The sequence below is a fragment of the Dipodomys merriami genome, unplaced genomic scaffold (assembly GCF_024711535.1).
Source record: "Dipodomys merriami isolate MVZ:Mamm:240054 unplaced genomic scaffold, mDipMer1.0.p SCAF_3, whole genome shotgun sequence".
NCBI lineage: Eukaryota > Metazoa > Chordata > Mammalia > Rodentia > Heteromyidae > Dipodomys > Dipodomys merriami.
This window is the reverse complement of record NW_027204492.1, coordinates 41,715,532-41,733,274: the sequence shown is the minus strand read 5'-3', so window position 1 is coordinate 41,733,274 and position 17,743 is coordinate 41,715,532. Positions and strand designations below refer to the sequence as shown.

General features: G+C 42.4%; 1 protein-coding gene across 4 annotated transcripts in view; it reads left to right on the top strand.

Moving 5' to 3' along the window:
* The window catches only part of Plp1 (proteolipid protein 1), a 113,586-nt gene that overhangs the window by 84,737 nt on the left and 11,106 nt on the right, over positions 1–17,743 (top strand). For 3 of the 4 annotated variants that reach the window (XM_070040001.1, XM_070040000.1, XM_070040004.1), the window contains 2 exons: positions 9,920–10,073; positions 12,311–12,455. In XM_070040001.1, coding sequence (XP_069896102.1) covers positions 12,452–12,455 — 4 coding nt within the window. In that variant the 5' untranslated portion in view covers positions 9,920–10,073; positions 12,311–12,451. The remainder of the gene's footprint in view (positions 1–9,919; positions 10,074–12,310; positions 12,456–17,743) is intronic. The other variant, XM_070040002.1, reaches the window with a different exon arrangement.

Below are 17,743 nucleotides of genomic sequence, written 5' to 3'. Positions count from 1 at the left end.
AGGGCCTCAGGCATGCAAGGCAGGCATGCTACCACTGAGCCACCTTCCCAGCCCCCTAAATGATTATTTAAATTAGAAACTTAAAAGTTTCACAGAGAGGGAAAAATAGAAAATGGAGCAGAAAATAAACATGCAAAACAGAAGTCAGCTGCAGTTAACTATGCATTCATCACTGTAAAAAGCTAGTTATGTTTCTCCTGCAAAGAGAAAGAAGGTTGTTAACATGTAGAAATACAGATTTTTCAGATATAGATGCAGAAGAATGTGGTATATAATTGCTTTTTAACATCACATGGGCCCATGGCAATTTTATCATGGCAATTGTACTAATTAAAAAGCCAGCCAGTATCTATCTATCTTTAAAGTATGAAAATGGAGTAGTTGCTATCTCCTACAATAAGCAGAGATTTCTATTAGATAAACAAGACAGTCACTTCATGAGGGTTGCTTTTTGCTTTTTACTTTAAAGTATCTCTTTTGTTCATGTACGAAGCAACCTGAATTGCTTACTGCAATTTTAAATTGTCCCTGAAGAGATCATGCCAGTCACAAGGCTAAGTGAACAAGTTAGTAGTGTAGTGAGAAAACATGAAGGAAGCAGGTATTTAGCCAGGAAGAGATGCCATTTTTAGACAGAAAGCCTCATGAGAAAAGTTTCTAGGATGGTGGTAGTGAACTTTATATATCTAGAGCTTGTTCAAAGGCCAGTCATCATTAATCAAGGGTCAAACAAAGCCCCTGCTTCTGGGTAGAGGCAATTAAGGCAGGCAGGTCTCGGGGACCCAATGATAATGCTGAGAAATCTTTGTAAGATTTTGACATAATAACCTGAGGTTATTATAGTAATTATATAATAATTATAACCAAAGGTCATCCAAAGGACATGGTTTGAGGAAATTTTTTGAGCTCTTCATTCCCTAGGGGAAGCTCAAGGACAAACTTATGGAATCTATGCCTGTCCTTTGCTTATACTTTTCCCCTTATAAACAATCTTATAAACAGTCGACATCAAAAAAGTTAGAAAAGCCTGGCACTGGTGGTTTACGCCTGTAATCCTAGCTACTCAGGAGGCTGAGATCTGAAGATCACAGATTGAAACGAACCCAGGCAGGAAAGTCCATGAGACTCTTATCTCCAATTAATTACAGAGAAAGCCAGAAATGGTACTGTGACTCAAGTGGTAGAGTGCTGGCCTTTAGCAAAAGAAGCTCAGGGACAGTGCTCAGGCCGAGTTCAAACCCAAGGACCAGGAAAAAAAAGACAGACCATAAGAATACATCTTAGAAAGCCTAGAAATTTATTTAGTCAAGAAGTCATAAAAATCTGCTTAGGTAACCAAAATATTCCAAGAAACATCATTCCTAGAATCTGGGCTAAAGGGATTTAATGAAACATTACAGCTCAATTCAATGTGAACTTACTTCCAGACATGGTATCTTAAAGCAGTAAGTACAAAGAATTCAAATGTAATTACTGTCTTTAAGTGGAAGATCTGGGGCCAAGGCAGTGAGGTCTCAGCTGATTCTAGATGAAGCTCCATATCTGCCAGTGCTTTCTGACCAAAGCCTATCAGCAGCACATAGTGTTCTACAGTGTTGGGTTATTGCTTGTGGAGAGAAAATGTACACAGTGAGAAACAGTGGGTATCACTCCTTGTTGCAATGAGCAACAAACCCAACTTACCCAACCCCAGGTATATTCCTGGTGGGTCTCTGCTTGACAGGCTTTGACAGCACATGAAATGAAAGAGCCGGCACTATGGCTGCTGCTACTGACTAGTTGTATGACCTTGAGTAAGTCACTTAAGTCCTCTGATAGTTTGCACCTCCATCAGTTGGACATAGGAACACTTTCCAATTCTGTAAGACCTCAAAGTAAAATGTGTTCACAAACAAATTATAGGGTTGGACTTCAAGTGACTCCTAGTCTACATAACTCAGGAATCTATAGGCCTGGTGTCTCTGGAGGACTGTTAAAATTCTGTGGCTTGCATAAATCCCTCATATGAGGTGTTTTTTTTTTTAATACAAATCAGGCAAGAAGAACAGTGGTGCTGATATAATGTGTAACCAAAAAAAAGAAGAATGGCTATGGACTAAGAACTATAACCAGAAGTTTGTTAATAGCCAAATTTAAAAACACATGGGATCCAGAGACCCTTAGAATTCTCAGAAATTTTAAGGAAGATATTGGGTTTTCTCAGTCAGGGATGGAATGAGGACCTGAGACACATTTCTTTTGGCCAGTACTGGGATTCAAACTGAAGACCTGTTGCTAGCTCAGCTAGTGATCTGTCCTTGAGCCACTCCTCAAGCCCAGCTTTTTGATGGTTATTTTGGAGAGAGTGTTTCACAGACTTTCCTGCTCAGGCTAACTTTGAATTTCAGACTTCTGGATCTCAGTCTTCTGAGTAGCTGGGGTTACAAACAAGAGCTAATGACATCCAGCAGACTTGAACCAATTTTATTTAAATTTGAAAGGAATGGCTGAAACTGCTTACAGTGGGCACTTAGGGCAGTGCCAGACATGGTGTAGCTACTCAGTGTTAGTTGTGTTTGGGTCCTCTCAATTTGGTTAATGTTTCTGACATGCTTTCCAGAAGAAGCTCTACCTCCTTGAGAGCAAGGGCTGTGTCCATAGACTGTTCCCTGTCTTCCCCTCTATATCATGGGTATAGGATAAGAAGAAAAAAAGAGAAATGGGAGAAAGATCAGTTGCTACTTACTGTGCTGTATTAAGTGGAAGTGTGCTGCTGTGAACCCAATTTGTCTGGCTACAAAGCCACACCATCTAAACATTGTACTATTTCACCCTACCTCAGGACCCATCTTAATTTCCCTTGCTCCAGATGACTGTACCAAAGTCAGAGTATGATTGAGGGGCTTAGTGTAGGTCCATAAGATGAAGGAAATGGGGGATGAAATGTGCAGCATGGAAAGTGAGTCCATTTAGAACATAACTTCTTTTTTTAATATATATTTGATTGTAAATATACTGTACAGAGGGGTTACAGTTACATGAGTAATGTAATAAGTACATTTCCTATCGAGCATTGTTACCCCCACCTTTGTTTTCCCCCTACCATCCCTTCCCTCTCCACCTCCCCAACTCTTCCCTCCCCCCGAAAGTTGAAAAGTTCATTTTCAATATAGTGGCTTGTACATCTCATTGTTACAATGGGTCAACCTGTATCCTTGTTTCAACTTTTTGTTATTTCCCTTCTCCTCCCCAAAATAGAAAAATGTATATACAAGATGCAGGACACCAGAATCAAATACAGAGAAAAGAGGGTTTATAGCATGGGGGAAGAACATACAAGAGAAACAAAACAATCACAGAGTACATTATAAGTACATTAAAACCAACAGCAACAAAGATAAAACCTCTTGTGTCCCTATCTTGGGTTTCATTTCACTTAGCATCATCTTATATGCTCATATGTACATAGCTTTTGACCTTCTCTGTTTGTCCTAGACATATACTAGTTATTGCAGATAAGGGAAACCATGGGACCTATTTTTCTTTGGGTCTGGCTTACTTTACTTAATATAATTTTTTCCGAGTCTTTCCATTTCCTAACAAATGGGGCATCTTTCTGATGGAAGCATAGAATTCCATTATATATATATATATATATATATATATATATATATATATATGTATATATCACATTTTCTTGATCCATTCATCTACTGAGGGCATCAGGGTTGGTTCCATATCTTAGCTATGGCAAATAATGCTGTGATAAATGTAGTTGTGCTGGTAGCTTTAGTATGGCCTTGTTTGTGATTATTTGGGTAAATGCCTAAAAGTGGGATTGCTGGGTCATAGGGGAGTTCTATGTGTAGTCTTATTTTTTGTCGGTTGTGGGGCCTAAACTTCTGGGCCTGGGTGCTGTCCCTCAGCTCTTCAGCTCAAGGCTATTGCTCTGCCACTTGAGGCACAGTGCCACTTCCACTTTTTCTGCTTATATGGTGCTGAGAATCGAACCCAGGGCCTCATGCATACAAGGGATGCTCTACCACTAAGTCACCTTCCCAGTCCCCTATATATACTCTTTTGAAGAAACTCCATACTGCTTTCCAAAGTGGTTGTAGAAGTTTATACTCCCACCAACAACTCCCTTTTTGCCACATCCCCTCCAGCATTTGTTGTTATTAGATTTCTTGAGAATAGCCATTCTAACTGGGGTGAGGTGGAATCTCAATGCTGTTCTGATTTCCATTTCTTTTATGGCTAGAGAGGTTGAGCATTTCTTCATGTGTCTATTGGCCATCCTTCTTTCCTCTTCAGAGAAGTCTCTCTTTAAGTCTTTAGCCCACTTATTAGTAGAATGGTTGTTTCTTTGAGGATTTGTTGTTGGGGGATTTAATTTTTTGAGTTCTAAGTATATTTTAGATATGAGACCCTTGTCTGTTGTATGGCTAGTGAAGATCTTGTCCAAATCCATGGGCTTTCTTTTGATCTTGCTAAGAACATAACTTCTTATTAGAGGTTTCCCTAGCAACTCTCCTGGCTCCCTCCTAGTAGCCAGCTTGGTTTGCTATGGCCAGCTGACTGCTTTCACCTGTAGGACTGCCAGATTAACAAATCACAATACAGCTAAAGTTGACTTTCATACAAACAATGACAATATACCATCCAACACACATACTTAAAAATGGTTCTTGCCCATTGTATAGTTTATCTACCTAGACATGATGTTGCAGAGAGTGAAGGAATGGGACTCTTGAAATGTCCCACACAGTGGCTTTGGCATGGGGAACCTAGCACCTGCTGTGTTTAGCAGTTCTTGAGGCAACTGCTTCAAGCTGAGGATTTGGGCAGTGCTCTTGTGCTGGTGTAGGTTGACCAGATTAAGCCCATGTTTCCTGAGACTTACTCAATTGTGGCACTGGAAGCCCCACAGTTTGGGAAACCTCTTTGATCCTGACATAGATGCCACACAGTTTGTTTCTCTAGTGATGGTTATACCTAGAGGAGCTGAGGACATTAGAAAACAACAGATGTGTGGGGAAACTGCTAAATGAGTCTCAATATTCCTGCCAAGCCCATTTCCTAGGCTCTACTGGAAGACAGGCAGGTTCCAGATTCTAGAGACCTCTGCAACTCATCCTCTGATTGTCAAGCATTTCCAGAGATTCTCTTTTACTTCACCTAGTTATTATTATTGTTATTATCACTGTACCTTACTGTAGGCACTATACTAAGAATTTGAATTTATTTTATGTAATTTTCCCTATAACCCTGTGAGTTCACCATCTTTATTGTATCTTTTAAGGATGGGAAAATAAAGAGAATCAAAGAAGTTAAAACGTTGCCCAAAGTTACAGAGAGCTGGTATTTGGTAGAATTGATACTCTTGAGCCCCTGTGGCCCAAGAATTTATGTTCTTTAGCCAGGCGCCAATGGCTCACACATATAATCCTAGCTACTCAGGAGACAGATTTGAGGATCATGATTCAAAGCCAGCTTGGGAAGGACAGTCAGTGAGACTCTTATCTCTAATTAACTACTAACAAATAGTCAGACATGAAGCTGTAGGTCAAGTGGTAAAGCACTTGCATTGAGCAAAATACGCTGAGGCACAGCACATAGGCACTGAGTTCAAGTTCCAGGGATGATGCACACACAAAAGGAATTTGTTTTCATCTGGACTCACCAGTGAATCCTAATTATCTTGAAGGCCTACTGAAGTCTAGCTAAAATCCTGCATGCTTTAGTGGAGAGAAGATGGCTACTTTTAGGAATCCAAGGAATAACCAGACTCCCCAATAAGGCTTTTCTAGAGAGATCCTGCTCATCTGCAGCCTCTGCCAATCTTCTTCAGGTCGCTGCTTTACAGAAGAAACAAAAATGTTTTCTATGGCTTGAATTCAGGACCTCATTCTTTTGCTTGGCTTTTTCACTCATTGCTGATATTCTATCACTTGAGCCATGCCTCAAGTGTAGCCTTTTTCCTGGTTAATTGGAAACAAGAATCTTTTGAATTTTTTTTCTGCCTAGGCTGGCTTTGAACCTCAATCATCAGTTCTCAGCCTCCTGAGTAGCTAAGATTACAAGCATGGGCCACCAGTGCCTGCCTAAAGAATACAAATATTAGACACTTTCTTAAGTAGCTAGGGTGCCTGACTTGCCTTTTGAGGAAATTTCAGGACACTTAAATAACTACTGCTGAAGGATAGAGTCCTTTTGGCTTATAAATTAGGGTCAGTGACTCACCCTAAAGCCAACCTCTCGGAAGTCTCTTGGGTTAAAGAATTAGAACCGACCCTCTTGCAGGTGGGCTGCAGTGCTAGAGCCATGGTAGAGAGAACATCCTGATGAGGGTTTTGTTTCTCTTTCTAAAAGTTTCTGCTGTGGGCAGGCAGGAGAGGCTGCAGGAAGCTGCTTCCACTGTAACTTTGAAATCCTTCCAAGAACTGCTGGATACAGCTTGTGGAAATAATTGCAGTGCTTTAGAAATTTTGAAGGATTTTAAAGGATAACCCAAGGAGCAGGTAAAACCCTCTTTGGAGGATCCTCCTGGGGAATCACTTCTTAAACTTTCTGGGTTTGGACTAATTGTGCTTTAAAAAATGAATAAATTCTCTTTTCCTCTGAGGCTGTGGTGCCCACAGCCTCGAAGAGCAAAACCAGGATGCAGGATGCATCAGCCCCTCAGGGTCAACAGCGCAGCAGCAGATCTTAGAGACTGGCTTCAGCCCTGCAGCCCAGAGCACAAAACAATGCCGGGTTTCAAAAAGAAAATATCACAATGGAGTTCTAATTTAGGCTGGATTAGCTGGAGGGTGGGGCCTCCTCGCCACAACCCAGAGTTGCAGGGAAGGTCCTACTCAGCGATGGGAAGATGTCTGTTCTCTCCCTGAACCAGGATGTAGGTTGTCACATGGGTCAAGGTTGGTGGGAAAATAAGCTGCCCAGGCTTTATCTAGGGCTTAGTTGAGGTGAGGAAAGAAGAAGGGAAAAAAGGTCTCTCTCAGTGAGGTATTTGCTCCATGTTCCAGCAACATGACTTTTGTTTAGCTGTAGTGAATAGCTCTCAGCAGGGAGAACTGAGGTTTCCCGTTCTTCTTCATTTTGGCTGCTGGCCCACTTTCCCAAGGAAGGTACCTTAGCCTCAAGGTTAGACCTCTGCTCCATAGCATCCCAGCTTCCAATTGAGTTGTTGCAGCCCCAAATGACACCTGAAAACAACCAGATAGTACCTTGGCCTGGTTTCTTTGAGAGGTGCAACAAACATTATTATTGGTATTATTAGTGGTATTTATTGAAGGGCTGCAATTATATCTCTGAAAAGACTACCAAGACTATGGCTTTGAAAGGAAGAGGATGGCTTTGAAAGGAAGAGGTGTGAGCAACCTCCAAAGCCAGTCCCTTCATAGGCAGCTATAGCCCTCAGTATTTGTAGCGGGGGTAGTGAGGCTTTGTGTGCATGGAAGCTTGTATTCTGGGTTAAAGGGCTTTCTGAGTTTCTTCTTTTCCCAATAGGGAGCAAGGTTATACCTCTTCCGCATTCATCTGTGCCTCAAGAAGGGTTTCTGGGAGCCCCCCCCACCCCCTGCCGAGGCTCAGTGTAGTCTGTATCAGAATAGACCAACATTTCAGAGACACAGGCAGAAGAGGTGTACAGGAATCATGAATGGTAAATGAAGCCATAGAAGCTTGTGAACCTGTGTTCAGGACTTTAGTGTCACCGGCCACCTGAAATCAATGGGGCCAATCTGAGTGGCTTCTGGACTCAACTTCTCTCCCTCTCCATCTTGAAGGACTTTTCAAAAAAGACTTTGAGTAGAGTAGATAAGGAATTCATGGTTACAAAGTACAGCCACACTAAAGGGCATAGCAGGACTAGGCTTTCCTCCCACTGCAGTCCCCAGCCCTTTCCCTAGAAGCAGTTACTCTTACCAAGCTACGGGCACCCTTCCAGAAATAGCAGAGATTTCTCTTGGGCACATTGTTCTTTTTTTCCTTCTGGATTATGCTGAATCTTAACACTAATGACTCCTTTTATCTGATCTCATGTTAAAGCATGCATAAAATAGAGAAAATAGTTCTTAAAGCATACATAAAATAGAGAAAATAGTACAACAAACCCCCATAGTCACATCACCATGTTTCAATATATCAAAATTTGTTGAATTTTGTTATGCTAACTAACCTTGTTGCTAAATTTTTCTGGAAATAGAATACAGGAAAATTTGTTTTGAACCTCACCTGTAAATATTTCTGTATGGCTTTCTGATAAATACCCTTTAAAAATAACTATGATGTTATGATCATACCTAATATACCAACTTCTTCCTTCCTTTTTTTCTTTCCTTCCTTCCTTCTTTTTTTCTTTCTTCATCTCTTTTTCTTTTTCATTCTTCTGTTCTTTTAGAGGATTTATATTGTGCCAGTACTGGGGCTTGATCTCAGGGTCTCATGCTCTCAGTTCGCTTTTTCCACTCAAGGCTGGCACTCTACCACTTGAGCCACACCTCTATTTTCCCCCACAATTTCTTAGTATCATATGATCTCTACTGATTCCTACTTGTTTGGAATCCCACTGATCCTAAAAACTACATGAAACTTACCTCTGCCCTTGATTTTGAACTTGGAGTATATAGCCTGAAACATATAGAATGTTGGAAACTCAGGCAACAGCAGCCTGAAGACTTGTCTACTCCCATCCCCCAAGCTGTTCTTGCTTAGGAAAGAGGCTCTGTATTCATTCTTTCATAACAGAACAATAGTCCAAGCAAGTTCCAAGCAATAAGTCTGGAAAGCAGTATTCTCTAGAGAGGGTTCTGTTCTGTTCCTGCTAGGTAGCATCAAGAAAGCTGTATCCCATTAGTCACAGGAGAGAGAAAAACAAAATTGGTCCCCTGGAGTAGCAATCTATTATTTGACAACCAAAAACAGTAGTTCATTTCTGCTGGATTCAGAGACCATATCAAACATGTGACCTATCAGCCATAGCAAACACCTATGCAGGGGTTACTGTGTAAAAATTTGGCAAGTTTTCATGGTAGAGGTTATGTGATCAACTGCCTGGTCTACACTGCTCCTAGCTAGTTGGTGCTCCTCAGCACTCTTTTCCTGAGCTTATTCATTTGATTATATTGGTTTCCAGGCTACTCTTTATCTTCAAGCTTTGAGCATCTATCCCTAATCAGTGAAGATCCAGTTCACCAGTTGTCTCTGTCCATTCTTGCCCTGCTCCCTGAATCTCCAGGAGAAGCCACAGGGAACCCTCTACTCCCCTCATTCCCTGCCAGCTCAAAGTATGTGACATGTCTGGCTCTCAGCCCTTCGTTCTCTTGGCCAGAAAGGCATTGCCAAGCCAATTGGCATCATGTTGGGTGTGGAAAGTTCTAGCTACAAGTACACAGAGCTTAATACACTGCTTGCCTGCCTATCAGCCAGCCTCCTGTTACCAGCACTAGAAAAGCCGTGAGAGGCAGCCACTGTTTTCACAAATTTGGTTTCTGAGTCTGTGATGACATTGTCTTGGGGAGGAGAAGCAAGCCTCAACTTTACAAGACCAAATGTTAGCCGGTGGCCCATGATTCTTACTGGCATATGCCTTCTTCTCTATCATCTTCTACATGAGCACAGAAGAGAAGACCACCAGATCGGGCACTCAAGCAGTTCTCTAGTTTGGGGGAAGAAATTCTTGGGCTTCTGGAATTTCAGAATGCAGCTTCTACAGTGATAGAACGAGAATCTGCTTTCTATGTGGCTTTCAAGACTCAGGTAATATAGGATCATAGAGGACAAAGTGGAGGTAAAATCCAAGTATTTTCCAGTTATTTTCAAGAAAGTTGCACAAGCAAATCTGTGATTAAGGAGGCCCAGATTCTCTGAGGTACTATCAGAACTGCATGAAGCAAACTGTTTACCAGTTTCAGACAATCCTGCTTTGTTCCTACAGGCACCCAAGGCCAGAAGCAGGGGGCAACCATGAAGGTTGGCAGTGCCCTCTTGAGGAATCTCTGAGTACTGCAGGAGCCAGGCTGGACAGGAGAATATTTTGCTCTGGTCACCCAGCAGAACCAATTACAGCAGAAACAGATACATAAGTGGAGGTGGGTAGACATGAAAAAAGAGGCCTCCTGAGGGCCTAGTAAGAAACTTTATGAAGGATGTTAGAGAGGATTCAAGAGAAGGGTTTGAGGCAGAGTGTCAGAATGTACAGAGCCACTGGAAACACTAGATCCTAGGGAGCTGGGAAGCTTAAGATATTGGGATCTGGTAGAGCCTCTTTCAAAGCCCTGGGCATAAAAGCAATGTTAAGACAAGAAGATTTACTTCATTAAGGGGTCAGGAGAAAGAAAGAGGAAAAGAAGCAGAGGGAGAGACAGAGTCAGAGACAACGAAAAGGAGTTAGATAAAGGAAGAGAAACAGGTTGAGACTTGGAGAGAAGATAAAATGAGTGGTAAGACAATGGAAATGAAGGAAAGGATAGGGGAACATAGTTGATAAACTGACATTTGTAAGTTTATTGGGAAAACACTTTTTTCTGAGTATTGATTAGCCATTCCCAGAGGTGCTGCTGAGCCTCCAAGGGGAAGACTTGTGAGAAGGCTAAGGCTGAGTGACATTCCCTGTACACCAAACTACCTCACTATTCCAGGTGTGAGGGATCATCTATTGTCATATCCCAAAGTTTGGGTTTGTTTCCTTCTGCCATCTGATGAACTGATGGCACAACATTTGGAAATCTGCTGCTCTTGGTCTTTCCCCTCCTCCCGGGCCATTCTGACAATATTCTTCCAGAAGTTTATTGCTGATCCAATCCTACAACTACTATGGCCTCAAGTCTGGTCTGCTCTGGACAGCTACTACTACTACTGCTGTACAAGGGGCAGCATTACAAGGATCCTTTTACTTTGAGACTGGTTTAAGAGCAAGGGATCCAGAGCTCTAGGACTGAGCAAGCTTCAAATACGACAACACTCTGAAATCTAGTGAGCTCCCCCATTTCCTATCAGCAGAGCCCAAGCCAGAAATATGTCCAAATTCACAACTTAAAGAGAAAATTTTAACACACAAACTTTGCTCTCTTCTCCCATAGGAAGATTGTAGGCTGGGCTCAGTATCTCCCCTTCTCCACTGTTACCCCAAGGCAAGCCATAAGAAAAGTTTCTCTTTATTTTACTGGAGTATCAGAGACATCAGGTACCTACTCTGCTATACGCCAGCTAGTTTCCTTATAGGCCATCCGTGAGCAGTTTCTGGCCTTTAAGAGAACTATGCCTATCTGAGGGTCTGAAAGGAAAACCTTCCCTGGCTAGGCCAATCTGGTATTGGGCACTCAAATATCTTCACAATTTTTAGAAATCACTATTACCTATAGAGTGGGTTCATATATTACTCCCCTGGTTTTTTTTTTCTGCTTGGCTATTTTTCTTAGTATTTCTTTCTCTGAGGCCAGGACTACACCCCCTCACCTTGCTTCTTCCTAGCTGGCCTCAGCTTTGTGATGAGGACACCACACCCTCCAGATGGCATTTTCAGTACCGAGTTTTCAGACTGTGTTCTTGTCTTAAAGTTGATTTTGCTCTTGGAAATAGCCTACCTTCTTGACCGGGCTTTTCATTAGCAACACACAGGTGTTGCCCTCTTCTAGCTTCCGTTAACCTATCCATAAAATTATCGTAATTCTAACTTCTTTCAGTTTGCTCCCAATCTATTCATGGAAGCAACAGCTTGCATTTAGTTCTCATTCAGCTGGAAGCAAGACAGATTTGGAAGAAATTTTGTAAAGACAAATTTTTTTCTGCTCTATTGTGTTTCTAGAGCTGGGAGGGGGAGGAGTGCTTATTTGCTAAGGAAGAGGGGGAGGGGAAAGGTGGACACTGCCAAAGGCATCTGGTAGTGAGGGGTGGGCTTGGAGAAGATTTGGAAGAACTCTTGGAGCTAACATGTAGGGTTTTGACTTTAGCCTCCTTACCAGGGATACCACCCCAATAGCTTCCCATCCTTGGTCTGTCACACCCCACACCAAATACACCCAAGGATCAGTTGGAGGCTTCCAGGAGCTCTCCATTTTATCTCTACCCACCACCCCCCCATCCACATTTCTGGATGACTTTGTAACAAAGCAAAATTCCAGAGAAGCCTTGGGGGAAAAAAGAAAAGGAAAAGTAAACGAAATATTTGCCACTGAAAGGCAGAAAAAGAAGATGGAACCCTTAAAGAAGGGAGTATCCCCAGGAGGTGGGGACAAGGGGAGGAGAAGGGGAGGAGGATAGGAGGAGGAAAGACAGCCTGTCCCTTTAAGGGGGTTGGCTGTCAATCAGAAAGCCCTTTTCATTGCAGGAGAAGAGGACAAAGATACTCAGAGAGAAAAAGTAAAGGACCGAAGAAGGAGACTGGAGAGACCAGAATCCTTCCAGCTGAACAAAGTCAGCCACAAAGCAGACTAGCCAGCCGACTACAACTGGACTCAGACCCAAAGACATGGGTAAGTTTCACAAACTTTAGCATCCGAGACTCAGGCAGGCACAGGAATTCACAAGAGAATTTCTAACTTGGTGATTTGGGGTTTCTAATTATTTAAGTAAGTTGTGTTTGGGCACTTGTTTTCTTTTCTTCTAATTCCTTAGCATTCAATTAGATTATCTTTCTGCTGTTGTGAGCATGGTGTAGCAGCACGTGGAGTCGTACAGATCCTTGAGAGAGTGGCCAGCAGGATGGATGTAATCATGTGTCCTTCTACCTCCTTGCTTCCCTTCTCTCTCCTCTTTTTCCCCTTATTCTAAGGCCCTTGTCATGGCCAGGTCAATTGGCACACCTGATTTTACTGAAGGGAACTAAATAGTGGCTAACCCTCAAATGTACCAAATAACTGCTTGCTTGAAATAAAGTTTGCATCAGTAGGAACTTGGGGAATAGGACAAGGTGGACTTAGGTTTGACCATGTCTATATAGGCCATTCTCAGGTTCAGGAAATGAAGGACTGCAATGGCTTTACAAATATGGGTAAGGGTGTGTGTGTGTGTGTGTGTGTGTGTGTGTGTGTGTGTGTGTGTGTGTGTGTGTGTGTGTGTGTGTGTGTGTGTGTGTGTGTGTGTGTGTGTGTGTGTGTGTGTGTGTGTGTGTGTGTGTGTGTGTGTGTGTGTGTGTGTGTGTGTGTGTGTGTACATGTGTAAACACCTATACAGGTGACCATTTCAAGTCAATATGACCTAGGGTGTGTGTGTGTGTGTGTGTGTGTGTGTGTGTGTGTGTGTGTGTGTGTGTGTGTGTGTGTGTGTGTGTGTGTGTATACATGTGTAAACACCTATACAGGTGACCATTTCAAGTCAATATGACCTGAATCTCTGTCATGACAAAGGAGGCTGCTGGGACAAGGACTCTTGCTGAGTTGAGAAGTGAGAGTTTCTCTATGTTCTATGAACAAAAGGAGAAACTATGAGGTTTTAGTGTCTGATAGTGTGTATGAAGAACAAAGTGCATAGAGCAAAAGGCTCTTCGTTCATACAGGACACAGCAGGGACATATACACATTGAATTACTTGATAAACAAGGGTAGCAACTGGAAGGAATCCCGAGTGAAATGAGCCTCAATTGCCCACTGTGTTCACCATCAAATGTACTGTCCAGTAGACTCCAATAAGATTCACAGAGGTAAGATTTATTATTATTATTATTATTATTATTATTATTATTATATGGCGCTAGTATCACCTTTCACGTTGTTTCATCCTCAATTACAGAGAAAGCTGTTTGAAGCACTTATTCAGGTATGACAGTTAAAGGGACAGAACAATGGACTAGGAATCAGAACAACCTGGTTCAAATCCCAGATCTGCCTCCAGTGAACTCTGCAATCTTTGTCAGGTCACCATGAATGACCACTTAATCGTCTGGAAAACAGGAGTAGCAATGACTGTTTTGTCTGCTTTCAGGGTTGAGGATCAAATAATGATATGGAAGCCCTTTGAAAATGATCAATCTCCATAACAATTTGTAGCCCCTGATAATAGCAATTGCCATACAATAACACCTGCACAAGATGGCTCTTACTTTTTCTGAGGCAGTTAGATTTTCTTTAGGCATACTTTGTGTGTTTGTGTAAGAGTCATTTGCCCAATTAAGGGTGGCTTGGTGAGAGGTGAATGTAGGACGGACTCAATCTCTGCCCTAGGTAACATCAGGATTCTATCTATGTCAGCAAGACTGACATAGGTTGCACAGGGAGTAAAGAAAGAAGGTGTTGACTTTTCCTTCCTCAGGGGATGAAAGCTCTAAGAAAAGGTAAGAAGAACAAATAAAGTGATCATACAGACAGGTTCTTTTTTTTTTTTTTTTTTGGTCCGGTGTAAGACTTGAACTCTGGGCCTGGGCACTGTCCTTGAGCTCTTCAGCTCAAGGCGAGTGCTCTACCACTTGAGCCACAGGCCACTTCCGGTTTTCTAGTGGTTTATTGGCATAAGAGTCTTTCCTGCCTAGGCTGGCTTTGAACCTAGATTCTCACATCTCAGCCTCCTAAGTAGCTAGGATTACAGGTGTGAGCCACCAATGCCCGGAGGTTGGTTGATTTCCTCCAAAAATGATTGGCACAGATTAAGTCAATGTTAAGAACAGGTATTGGGATAGGCTTATACTTGAACTGGGTGCATCTGATGGAGTAATTGAGTTTTCATTCAATTATAGCTATCTCAAATACTTAATAACTTATAAACAAGCCCTAATAAGATACTAAACTGTCAATACTTCTGAAGGAGTATGTGTTGCAGCTTATTTCAGTAGTAGAATAACGTAGTAGAATATGGTATTGGAAGAGAAATTTAGAAAATATCTGAGTTAGAGTCAGGCATAGTCATGCATGCTTGTAATCCAGCACTTGGGAGGCTGAGGCAGGAGGATCATGATTTTGAAGCCAGCCTGGGCTACATAAAAAGTTATGTGAACTTGGGCTGGGAAGGTGGCTCAGTGGTAGAGCGCTTGCCTTGCATACCTGAGGCCCTGGGTTCGATTCCTCAGCACCACATAAGCAAAAAGAAAAAAGCCGGAAGTGGCGCTGTGGCTCAAGTGGTAGAGCACTAGCCTTGAGCTGAAGAGCTGAGGGACAGCGCTCAGGCCCAGAGTTCAGGCCCCACGACCGGACCCCCCCCCAAAAAAAAGTTATGTGAACTAAATCTCATTGTAGAATTCATTTCTATGTCAACAACTTAAACATTCCTAAGTGTCTGCTTAATCACATTCAGGAACAGGAGAGCTCACTACCTGAACCATACAGAATTCTTTAGGACTGAAGGTGGAGAACAGCATAGGATGTAGTGGCACCTATACAAAAGGTTTGAGCATGAAGTAATAGCTTATTAAACTTTGTCCAGGCTTGGAAGGGAGATATTCTAAATGTGTTTTGGGGATTACAGTGGAACCAGAAGGAAGTCAAAGAGCCCTCGTTGATTATTCTCTGCTCAATAACACAATGTCATCCTGAACAGCAGAACATTAGCTTTCAAGAGCATGTTTTTTTCTGAGAACAGTGGCTGTTACCATAGTAACCAGACTGGGATGCTTCCCTTCAGAAATGGCTGCTGAGCAGTGTGGTTTTGGCTAGCTTGGAATAAGTAAATATAGCTCAGGCAAAAGACTGTGATGGCAGAGCAGAGGTACAATTTTACCAAATACCTAAAGACAAGATGAAGCCCATCCTGGGGGCAAGAATGCCATCTAAATACCAGAAGTTAAAAAGAAACCAGATCTGGACTTACTCTAGAATGCTGACCTACTCTTCCTAGGGACATTGATTAAAATGATCAAGGACAGCCTTCACTTCACATCTCACTTTGGCTCTGCAGTCAGGGGAGCTCATGGAAGTCAGAAAGATTGAGTGGTTTGCCCTACTTTATGGGACTTTCACTTTGGTTCTAAGCTTGAAAAGCCACAAGTCTACTCAACACCTTGACAATAGAAATGCTTTCTCAGAGCTATCTGAGTAGAACTACTTCCAAGCCTGGGAGGTCGATGAGAGTGGATATAGTCTCAAAACCCCATAAGGTTGGATCCCAACCAGTGGCATCTTTTCCCCTGTTGCCATTTTGTATGTCATTTTGAAGCCCTGAGAACCATCCTTTGGAAAAAATTGTTTGTTTTGAAAGAAAACAACATGGAAATTCCCTCACTGACCACAGAATTCCAGGTTTAGAAGATCAAATTGGAACAATAACATGATCAGTTGTGATCACATCAGCCATACTAGGTGAATAAGTTTATTCCCCTACCTTCCTTTCCCACTCAAAGGCCTTTACCCAGTGCCAAACTTAAAAGTCCAGCTAGTACTGATTGAAGAGTCCTTCCTTGGCTATCTCTAATTCTGCATTGGTCTCTGAACTCTCAGCCCTGCAGAGCTCCAGAAAAGGATCAGTGGGTGGTGGTGGTTCACAGCTGTAATCCGCTACTCAGAAGGCTGAGATCTGAGGATCACAGTTCAAAGCCAGCCTGGGCAGCAAAGTCCAAACATGAAACTATTATCTCCAATTAACCACCGAAGAGCTGGGAATGGAGTTGTAGCTCAAGTGGTAGAGTGCTAACCTTAAGCAAAAAGCTCAGGGACAGTGCCCAGGCCCTGAGTTCAAGCCCTAGGACATGCACCAAATTTTTTTTAAAAATCCAAGATATCCCAAGGAAGAGAATAAGTTTCTCTAGACCAGTAACAAGAGAGAAGCAAATGGTGACAGTCTAGCCTAGGGAATAAGGTATACTGTTGTCTCTAGTGCCAGGCACTTCTTGGTCTTCCCGTAATTAGGTAAAGAGGAAGCAATGGGTCAGGGATAGATTTTAACAATGAATCTTGTATCTTACCTGCTAATGTTAGTCGTAAAATTGTTTTGTGTGTGTGTGTGTGTGTGTGTGTGTGTGTGTGTGTGTGTGTGTGTGTGTGTGTGTGTGTGTGTGTGTGTGTACATAAGAACAGAGAATAAGGTGATCCAGATATTGTTTTATGTTACTAATACCTATCTAAAGGAGACTGGAGTTCCTTTTTATTTAACCTAGTCCACTTGATTTGACTACCCAGCACAAATTTCTTGGCCCCCGTGCCTGTAGGGTCCTTTTTAGCACTTCAATGTGGTACTAGTACTAATAAAAATATAGTTAGAGATTTATCTGCCTGGTTAAGTCCAGAAGCAAGTCTTCGTCACCTCCTGATTGTTTTACTTCTAGAACCCACCCACTGCTCACTATCCATCCTTAGTACCAGTCACGACTGCTGTAGTATCTTGGCCCTGTCAACTGCTATAGGCCCTGATCAAGGAAGCCTCTGTTCATGGGGTGAGGTTAAGGGGTGGGTTCTGGGAGGAGGGTAAGACTGTAGTACAGATTAGAGACTTAGGGAGATCGAGCCAGTTTTTCACTCAATGAGCCTGCCTGTTGTTTAGCTCTATTGTATAGGGTTCTTCTATCTCTCCCTTTGTCAGCTGGACTCAAGGGACAAGCTGGGAATTGTGCAGGGTACAATTGGTCTCTATCTACCATTCCATTTGATGAAAGCCCTTCCTCTCCTCCCTTTGATGAGTTCCCAGATTCACACTGAATTTCCATCTCATGGAGCTGGTCCTTAAGGCATGGCCAGGGCATGGGAAAGGAGGGAGGGCCTTTGAGTTCTTAGATCCTGCCTAAAGAGACAGCATTAGGATCACTACAGGTTACTAGGATGGGCCTGGATGTAAGAGTCACAGTACTCAATTTATCAATCAGAACATTGGTAGAAAGGTCTTGAAACTCTATTAGAAACTGTAT